Source organism: the organism of the source record quoted next, unplaced genomic scaffold (genome assembly GCF_019419815.1).
Source record: "Pyrus x bretschneideri cultivar Hongxiangsu unplaced genomic scaffold, Pyrus_bretschneideri_v1 Contig22, whole genome shotgun sequence".
In the NCBI taxonomy this organism is placed as follows: Eukaryota; Viridiplantae; Streptophyta; class Magnoliopsida; order Rosales; family Rosaceae; genus Pyrus; species Pyrus x bretschneideri.
Genome location: NW_025999524.1, coordinates 1,099,217 through 1,108,913, shown reverse-complemented (window position 1 = coordinate 1,108,913; position 9,697 = coordinate 1,099,217). Strand labels below are relative to the sequence as shown.

At 37.0% G+C, this 9,697-nt stretch overlaps 1 protein-coding gene across 2 annotated transcripts; it reads left to right on the top strand.

The window, feature by feature from the left end:
• Window positions 1-687: 687 nt before the first annotated feature.
• Window positions 688-8,554, top strand: LOC125477563 (probable nucleoredoxin 1). Of its 2 annotated transcripts, none has more exons than XM_048584786.1 (4): window positions 688-851; window positions 1,430-1,909; window positions 2,036-2,515; window positions 7,721-8,554. In XM_048584786.1, exons 1-4 carry the CDS (start codon window positions 738-740, stop codon window positions 8,348-8,350), a joined length of 1,704 nt encoding a protein of 567 aa, XP_048440743.1. In that variant the 5' UTR covers window positions 688-737; the 3' UTR covers window positions 8,351-8,554. The 2 variants fall into 2 exon arrangements, with proteins under 2 accessions (XP_048440743.1, XP_048440742.1); XM_048584785.1 differs by lacking the exon at window positions 7,721-8,554 and adding an exon at window positions 2,674-3,510.
• Window positions 8,555-9,697: the final 1,143 nt, after the last annotated feature.

Below are 9,697 nucleotides of genomic sequence, written 5' to 3'. Positions count from 1 at the left end.
CAAATTTTTATTAGTGATGGATTGTCGGACTTTTCTTCCCAAACTCACAACATTATAGGTTTAATCTCTTTTACCTTTTGGATTAGTTTACAATTTCGTTTGTGCTAAAAAATAAATTTGAGTTTAACCAAGTTAAAAATAAATTTGAGTTTAACCACGGTAGCAGCAGTTTCGGTGAAAAAGAGAATGTGGCTGCTTTTTTGGTTTGACATCAAACCAAATAATACCTAAAAAAATAAGAATGGGACAGGTGTCGAACTAAAAAACTGCTTTTAACAGGAATGCTGCTCTAATTGTTCGCCAGTCAAGTTTTTTTCTTTCTTTATAAAAAAAATAAAGGTAAGAAATAAATGTAAAATAAATAAAAATATTATTAGATCGTAATCTTAACTGTCGGTAAAAGAAAATGTTAAATTTGTACTAAGATTTAAGAGATATTTTTTAATATGATCGTACACAGATGATACATGATGTGTTATTATACAAATAACGTGGCATACCACTTCTGTTTACAATTAAAAATTTCTCGAGATTTGAGTGGGGTGAAGCTGACGCATACATGCTGATGCATCCAACGGAGCTCGTACGCGAACCTATGCAAGAGAGAATTCTAGACTCCCTCGCAATATAAATACACCCCACCATGAGTTTCCCCCACACTACTCGCTTTCACAATTCACACGACCTCCGGTGAATTCGAAGTTCGAAATCCCTACCTAACATCCTAAAGATCAAAAATGTCGGACGGCGAAGTTGAAGCTGCCGAGCTGGTCGGCGCCGAACCCCACGACTTTGTCTCGCTTCTTTCGTCTTCCGAGAGGGACTTTCTTGTCCGTAACAATGGTGATCAGGTAAAATTTCACCTCTTTTTTCCGATCCTCTGTTGGGTTGAATTTTTATTTCTGGGGTTTACTGAACTGAGCATTTGTTTGTGCAAACTGAAGTTATGGGATTGCTTAGGGACCTTAGCGTACGATCTGGGCTGTTTCCCTCTCGACTTTGTGGATCTTTTCCATATCAAAACAAATTCTTGGATTTTAAGAAAAACTGATTTAAGATGAATTCTTTTTGGTTGTTTTGGGGAAAGATAGCAAACAGGCCCTAAGTTCCTCAACCCCTCCAACTATTTGATACATATTGTTTTACTAAACTGTCTTTAATTTGATTAATTTCGAACAGGGATGATATTTACGTGATAATTATGAAAATAAACGGTTTAGATTATGATGTAACTACTGTCTTTGAATTGTGATTTTTTCGGAACCATGTATCAACTTGAATAGTGATTGGTTTAGAGAGACTAATTTCAAAGGCTCGCTGAACTATCTGGAAAACAAAATTTAGAGGTGTAGAGGGGTTAGTTTCGATCGTTATATTGGCGATGGGATGATATAAGAGAGGAATCATATGTCAAGTTTTGGATTTGCAGATTAAGGTTGAGAGCTTGAAGGGGAAAAAGCTTGCGCTGTATTTTTCTGCATCATGGTGCGGTCCGTGCAAACGATTCACCCCAGCTTTGGTTGAGGCCTACAATGAACTCTCTCCAAAAGGTGATTTTGAGATTGTATTTATCTCCGCTGATGAAGACAATGAGTCATTCGAAGAGTACTTCACGAAGATGCCATGGCTTGCAATTCCGTTCTCTGATTCAGAGGCACGCGATCGCGTGGATGAGTTGTTCAAAGTTAGAGGGATACCCCATCTTGTGATCCTTGGCGAAGATGGTAAAGTTTTGAGTGACGGTGGAGTTGGGATTATTCAGGAGTACGGAGCTGATGCGTACCCTTTTACGCCGGAAAAGTTGAAAGAGCTGAAAGATCAAGAAGAAGCTGCCAGAAGGGATCAGTCCTTGAAAACAATCCTGGTCTCCCGCTCGCGCGACTTTGTAATTTCAAATGATGGAGAGAAGGTAAGTTTCTGTGCTGCTACTTGTTTATGAAACTGACTTACTAGTATCGTATTTTTATGAATTCTGCGTGAATTGTAACACGGCTGCACAATCTGAATTTTGTTATTGATGTGTGCATAAATCAAGGTGCCCGTTTCTGAACTAGAAGGGAAGATAGTGGCTCTCTATTTCTCATTGTTCTCGTACGGTCCGTGCGTAGAATTTACTCCAAAACTTGTGGAGGCTCATGAGAAGCTAAAAGCAAATGGAGAGAACTTCGAGATTGTGTTGGTGCCACTTGATGATGATGAAGAATCATTCAAGCAATATTTTGAGAAAATGCCTTGGTTTTCTTTACCCATCGGGGACAAAAGTGTACAGAAGTTGGCTCGGGACTTTGAGCTCTCAACCTTGCCCACGGTGGTTGTTATTGGGGCAGATGGTAAAACACTTAATGAGAACGTTGCCGATGCCATTGACGAGCATGGGAGTCTGGCTTACCCCTTCACACCAGAGAAGTTTGCAGAGCTCGTTGAGATAGAAAAGGCAAAGGAGAGAGCTCAAACCCTGGAGTCAATTTTGATTTCCGGGGATCGAAATTTTGTCATTGGAAAAGATGGAACTCAGGTAAGATATAGGTTCCCGTTTTATGGTTTGTACTGTGATTCTTTTGTGTAATGTGAGGACAAATGCCCGAAGATGGCGTCTTTGTAACTTGTATGTGCGTGTGCATCTGTGTGTTTTCTGTGGCAATAAGTGAATAACAACTATTATTCTGCATTCAGATCCCTGTGACAGATCTAGTGGGGAAGAACATTCTCCTTTACTTCTCAGCTCACTGGTGCCCTCCATGCCGTGCCTTTCTGCCAAAACTTGTTGAAGCCTACCACGAGATTAAGGCCAAGGACGATGCATTTGAAGTCATTTTCATCTCCAGTGACAGAGACCAAAACGCATTTGATGAGTTTTTCGCCACAATGCCATGGCTTGCTCTTCCCTTTGGTGACTCAAGGAAAGCCTTGTTGAGTCGGAAATTCAAGGTCCAGGGCATCCCCATGCTCATAGCAATCGGTCCTACTGGCCAAACCGTCACAAAAGAAGCAAGAAATCTCATCATGCATCATGGGGCAAATGCTTATCCTTTCACCGAAGAGCGAGTGAAGGAGATTGAAGCGGAATTTGAGGAGATGGCAAAGGGGTGGCCTGAGAAGTTGAAGAGTGCACTCCATGAGGAGCACGAGCTTGTGCTCTCGAAGCGTAGAGCTTTTGTGTGTGATGGGTGCGGAGAACCGGGAGGGGGGTGGTCATTCTACTGTAAGGAGTGTGATTTCGATCTCCACCCGAAGTGCGCGTTGGAGGGAGATAAAAAGACCGAAAACGGTGCCAAGCAGGAAGAAGAGGAATCCAAAGAAGGATGGGTTTGTGATGGTGGTGTTTGCACAAAAGCTTAAGAAGTATGCATCATGTATGTGTAATGTGTGTGTGAGATAATAAGGCTTGAAACTGCTTCTAGCAAGTAGTGGCTTGTATGTTGATGTCGTGTGGCTTGTTATGTTGATGTCGTTTCAGATGGTATAATATTCTAATTTTTATTATTATAAGAGAGTGTGACAAATTAAGAACTCTACGGTTTTTATTTTGCTTTAAGTACTTTTTTATGCATTGGTCATCAGAAAAATATGTGGAGTGCTACTTAAGCGTTTATTGTTACTTTTTACATATCTTGTTAATTATTTTTAATCATCTCTCACCTTCTGTTTTTCGGTCATAAAGTCCACAAATGAGCTCCTCCCACCTCCATCAAAACCAAAATTGCTGCTTACTACGGAAAACACTAGGGATAAGGAGGTTTGACCCAAACTCGTCTTCCTTCGCTTTACTCTTATTTTCATGCCACTAATCCGCTAACAAAAAAGATATCCAAACATACTGGAGAGAGAGAGAGAGAGAGAGAGAGAGAGAGAGAGAGAGAATTGATCAAGACTCATTTGAAAAGTACTTATAAATGATCAAAAACACTTTTAGAGAAATTATTTTTTATATTAATTCTTGGTAAAAACGTAAGTTAATCATGAAAAAGCATTGAACGTGTCTTATGCAAGAAGCACATAACTGGTACTTCTTGCAGGAGCAGGAAGCACTTTTGGAACCCAAATAACATTTTCTTTTAAAACGTTTTCAATCATTTGAAAATAATTTCCAAACGAGTCCGAATTCTTCGTGGATGGTACTTCAATAGCCACTAGTGAAAACTCTGTACTCACTTTCTAATTTAATTCAATTAAAAAAATATCACGCGTTCTTCATTTTTAAAAACCTAAAACAAATATTAATAACATGTACATTTTTATTTTTTATATTTTTGTTATATGATATATTTTGTTAGATTAAATATTAGATTAGCCACCGATGAAGTTTAAACCCACGCTGATGAAATGGCTGAACATCTTTTCACCACTGTGATAAATGACCACTTGCAACATGTTCATTATTTTTTTAAAATGATAAAATGTTTTAAATATTATTGGACAAAATCAAAAAATGAGTACTAGCAAGCATCCAAGTATTATCCTTTTGTTGATGCTACATTATGAACGAATTAGGGTGGGTTTTAAAAACCGAAAAGCAAAAAAAAAAAAAAAAAAAAGAAAAACGAACCGAACTGAACGTCGAATTGGAGCCAAAAAAATCAAACTGGAATCTTTTGGTTCGGTTTCGATTTCAGTGATTCAGAAATCGAACCGAACCAAATTAAATATGTATTAATTTTATTTATTTATGTTGGATGCAGTGTTCTAAAAATCGATGGCCAGCCATTCCGATTAAAGTCAAATTGTTTGATAAATTGCAAACCCATTCGATGGTGCCTAAGCAAGGATCTGGGCAGGTTAGGCGAGGCTGGACGGTTGGGAGATCTGCCTGGACGATTGAGTTTATCCAAAAAAGAATTGCATCCAGAACGAAAAGCGTAAAGTCTGGTGGCCACCGACAAAAAGATGCATTAGCAGGAGCAACGGGTCAGAACATGAAGACGATAAATAGTTTAAATGACATATACTATACGTTGTCGTTTGCTATAGCCTATTTAAGTGGACCCGCAACTTTCCGTTTTCCAAAGCTAAATGGACTTTAAAATTTAATGGCCTTCTTGAACAAACCAAAAACGTCCAAAACAACAATACAACAAAAGAAAGTTAATGGGCTTCTTCATTTCTAGTTTTTTATTAGACTTAGTGGACCTACATTAAGTAATTTCAAGTATAAGAATGTAATTATTCATATGTTTTATAGTGACTTCAATAAAAATAAAGAAATATATATACATATATGTAATGTCATCCAATACTAGTATAGGTTCTTTTCTAAGTAAAAATAGACACTATTTATGAGATATAATAATTTACTCAAATCCACCTAACTTACTTAATTCTTGCCTAGCCGCCTAGATGCTAAGTCTCAGCTCGCTGTCGATTAGCGCCTAACGTTTTTTAGAACATTGGTTGGATGTTTATTTTGCAAGTACAATTTCCAATAAATTGTTCACCTAATTTTAAGCTCAGATATGTTGAAAGCCTTTTCTTCCTTTTTTTTTTTTTTTTTTTTTTTTTTTTCTCTCAAGTGCTATTGAAAACTCTGCTAAGGTTTGAAGACAAACCGTAGAGCACATAGAGCGTGGTGGAGGCAGGCAAGGAAGGCTTGCTGTTTCTGGTTTTGACACGAAAGAAGAGAAATACAACAAAAGCTACCCCAACTTTCAACAAACAGGGCTTAATCTCACCATCATTAGAAACCATAATTGCAACTCATTAAACCAAATAATTTAGAAAATAATAATATTTTTCAATTTAAGGAAAAAAAATTGAACCAAACTGAAACCGAACCCAAAAAATCCAAAGGAAAATTGAACCGAATAGTAAATTCATTTTGGTTTTTGGTTTCGGCAAAAAACCAAATCAAATGGAACCGAACCCACCCCTAATAAGAATTGGCTACAATACTTATATGTATTTAATATAATCATCATTTCAAGTCTTTGATGGTCAAACAATGGTTACATTAATTACATATACTCGCATGAATTATGTATGATCATTACATGTTGATTGTATTAAATACATCTAAATATTGCAGCTATTTCCACAACATACGTATTTCAACAATAAAAAACTTGCATTTACATGATTTTACTGTTATAGTTGTTATATTTAATTTTCACCATTATTAAATCTTTTATTTTCAACCCTTCATTTTTCTTACCGCTCAGTGCTACGATTTTCTACTTTCGTAAATTCAACAAGAGCTACTATTTTTAAATAAAAAAACTATAATCTAGTGGGATTTACATTTAGGGATGATAACAAAGAACAATAATTGGCTACTCAAAGATGAGTAGAAACTTCTACTTAAAATTCCTCAAAATTGTTCGTTGTCAATTTATAGAACTTCGTGTTTATAATCAGAACCGTTCTTAGTATAAATCATGCTATAAAGATCAAAGATCATCTCTGCAAAAAATCAATTAAAATTAAGATTGTTTAGTGATTAAACTGTTTAAAAACAAATAAACGATATCGATTTCATACTCATAATCATATTTAAGTAGTCAAGTATTGTTCCGTAACAAAAAGAAGCATCCAACTGAAACTCGAACTTGGCCGGCCACCTCGTATATTTATCGTTGAATTACATTTAGGGATAATAACAAAAGAAAGCATTCAACTTAGCCGCCCAGCTGGTAAATTCTCAGTGGTTACTTGTGCCCTGGACGATCCTTTAAAAGGTCGCAAACTCTCACCACCAAACTTGAATTTACCAAACTTTAATTACAGCACACAGAGATAGAGAGACTCAGTAAGCATGGCTGACGGCGACGAACACGGCGTCACTCACGACCTCCTTTCTCTCCTTTCCTCCGCCGACAGAAACTTCCTCATCCGCAACAACGGCGACCAGGTAAAACTAAAACCAATATTTTCTCATCAAAGTTTCCGATGGTATGTTCATTAAGATCGCAGGAAACTACTTGTATTTTGTTCGTAAAGTATTAAAATGTTAGTCTATATGTAATTATAATAGCAACCCAGGTGATTAAATGCTCGGGAATTGCCTAGTTCAATCTCAAAATGTTGACTTTGGCATTTATGATAAGAAAGACTGATTGAGATGGCTGGTTTTTGATTTCTGGGTAAAAGGGTGATTTTTTTTATGAATATGTAGGTTGAGATCAGTAGTTTGACCGGAAAGATTGTGGGGTTGTATTTCTCCGCCTCGTGGTGCGGCCCGTGCCTCCGGTTCACCCCAGACCTGGTGGAGGTTCACCAGGAATTGGCGGCCAAAGGCGACTTTGAAGTTGTGTTTATCTCTTCTGATAGAGATGAGGAATCGTTCACTGGATACTTCTCTAAAATGCCTTGGCTTTCGATTCCCTTTTCGGATTTGGAGACCCGGAAACGCCTCAAGGAGTTCTTCAAAGTCAGGGGGATTCCCAATCTTGTCATTATCGATGCCAATGGGAAGGTTTCTATTGATTATGGAACTAAAATTGTGAGGGACTACGGCGCCAATGGTTATCCGTTCACTGCGGAGAGGTTTGCAGAGCTCGTTGAGATAGAAAAGGCAGAGGAGAAAGCTCAAACCCTGGAGTCAATTTTGATTTCCGGGGATCGAAATTTTGTCATTGGAAAAGATGGAACTGAGGTAAGACATAGGTTCCCTCCTTTTGTGGTTTATACTGTGATATTCTTCAGTGTAAATAATTTGTATGTGCGTGTGCATCTGTGTGTTTCTTTTTGGTGGTAATAAGTGAATAATGACTGTTATTTCTGCATTTAGATCCCTGTGGCAGATCTAGTGGGGAAGAACATCCTCCTTTATTTCTCAGCTCACTGGTGCCCTCCATGCCGCTCCTTTCTGCCGACACTCGTTGAAGCCTACCACGAGATTAAGGCCAAGGACGATGCATTTGAAGTCATTTTCATCTCAAGTGACAGAGACCAAGACTCTTTTGATGAGTTTTTCGCTACAATGCCATGGCTTGCTCTTCCCTTTGGTGACTCAAGGAAAGCGTTCTTGAGTCGCAAATTCAAGGTCCAGGGCATCCCCATGCTCGTAGCAATCGGTCCTACTGGCCAAACCGTCACAAGAGAAGCAAGAAATCACATAGTGGCTCACGGGGCGAAAGCTTATCCTTTCACCGAAGAGCATCTGAAGGAGCTTCAAGCGGAATCTGAGGAGATGGCAAAGGGGTGGCCTGAGAAGTTGAAGAGTGCACTCCATGAGAAGCACGAGCTTGTGCTCTCGAAGCGCACAGTTTTTGTGTGCGATGGGTGCAGAAAACCGGGAGCGGTGTGGTCATTCTACTGTAAGGAGTGTGATTTCGATCTCCACCCGAAGTGCGCGTTCGAGGGAGATAAAAAGACCGAAAACGATGGCAAAAAGGAAGGAGAGGAATCCAAAGAATGATGAGTTTGTACAACAGCTTAAGAAGTATGTATGTGTAATGTGTGTGTGATATAAGGCTTGAAACTGCATTTAGCGTTTCATGACGCGCTAAGAAATATGTTTTCAGTTTAAAGTGGTGACTTGTTATGTTGATGTCGCTTCAGATGGTGCAATATTATAACTATTATTATAAGATGGATTGATAAACTAAGAATTTGACGGTAATTATTTCGTGTTTAGTTTTTTTTTTTTTTTTTTGGCGCTTTAGTTAGCAGAAAAATATGAAAAATGTTATTCATACATTTATTTTTTACCGTTTACACTTCTTGTTAATTTTAATTTTTTATCATTAATCTTCTTTAGTTGAATTGATTCAACGATAAAAAATAAAGATAAATTGTCTAATATGAGGATAAAAAATTCAATATTCGATGATAAAACATTTAAAAAATGTGTGACACGTAAAATTAAAATTAAGATATAGCAGTACCCTACCATGTCTCTGTCACCTTTTCTTTTTTCGCTCATAAATTCCACAAATGAGGCCCCCACGCCCCACCCACCCCATCAACACCAGAAATGCTGTTTACGACAGGGAGCACTACGGATAAGGAGGTTTTGACCCAAACTCGTCTCCCTTATCCATTCATGACCCAAGTTTGTTTGGAAAATACTTATAAATGATTAAAAGTATTTTTTGAGAAAATACTTCTAAAGCAATTTTTTATTAAAAATGTAAGTTAATCATGGAAAAGTACATAACTAATGCTAATGAAACTCAATAACATTTTCGTTAGAAGCACTTTCAATCATTTAAAAGGAACCCGATAACATTTTCTTTAAAAACATTTTCAGTCATTTAAAAGCACTTTCTAAACGAGCATGGGTTCTTTGTGGATACATATATTCACATGAATTCTATGATTATCAGATGTTTCATTGTATTATTTAAATACATTCAAATTGTAGCAAGTCCCACAATGTATATATTCCAACAAAAAAAAAAAAAATTGCATTTACATGATTTACATACAAGCATTTTACACGCAGTAATGCTAGGTAGACTAAATTTGCAAATTAAATGACGTGTTACGAATAAAAAAATAAGCAGATTAATCAACACTTAAGTAATAATTTAATCATCAACTTTATGTCATTTAGTTTACAAATTTAAATTTCTCTAGCATAATCCTTTTACAAGTTTTATAGTCATTAATTTGATTTTCACAAATATAAATCTTCTATTTCATCTATTCATTTTTCGTACCGTCCTAGTGCTATGATCTTCTATTTTTAATTGTTCATGAGTGTGTCGTAAATTCAACAATAACTACTATTTTTAAATAAAAAAACTATTACCTCGTGGGA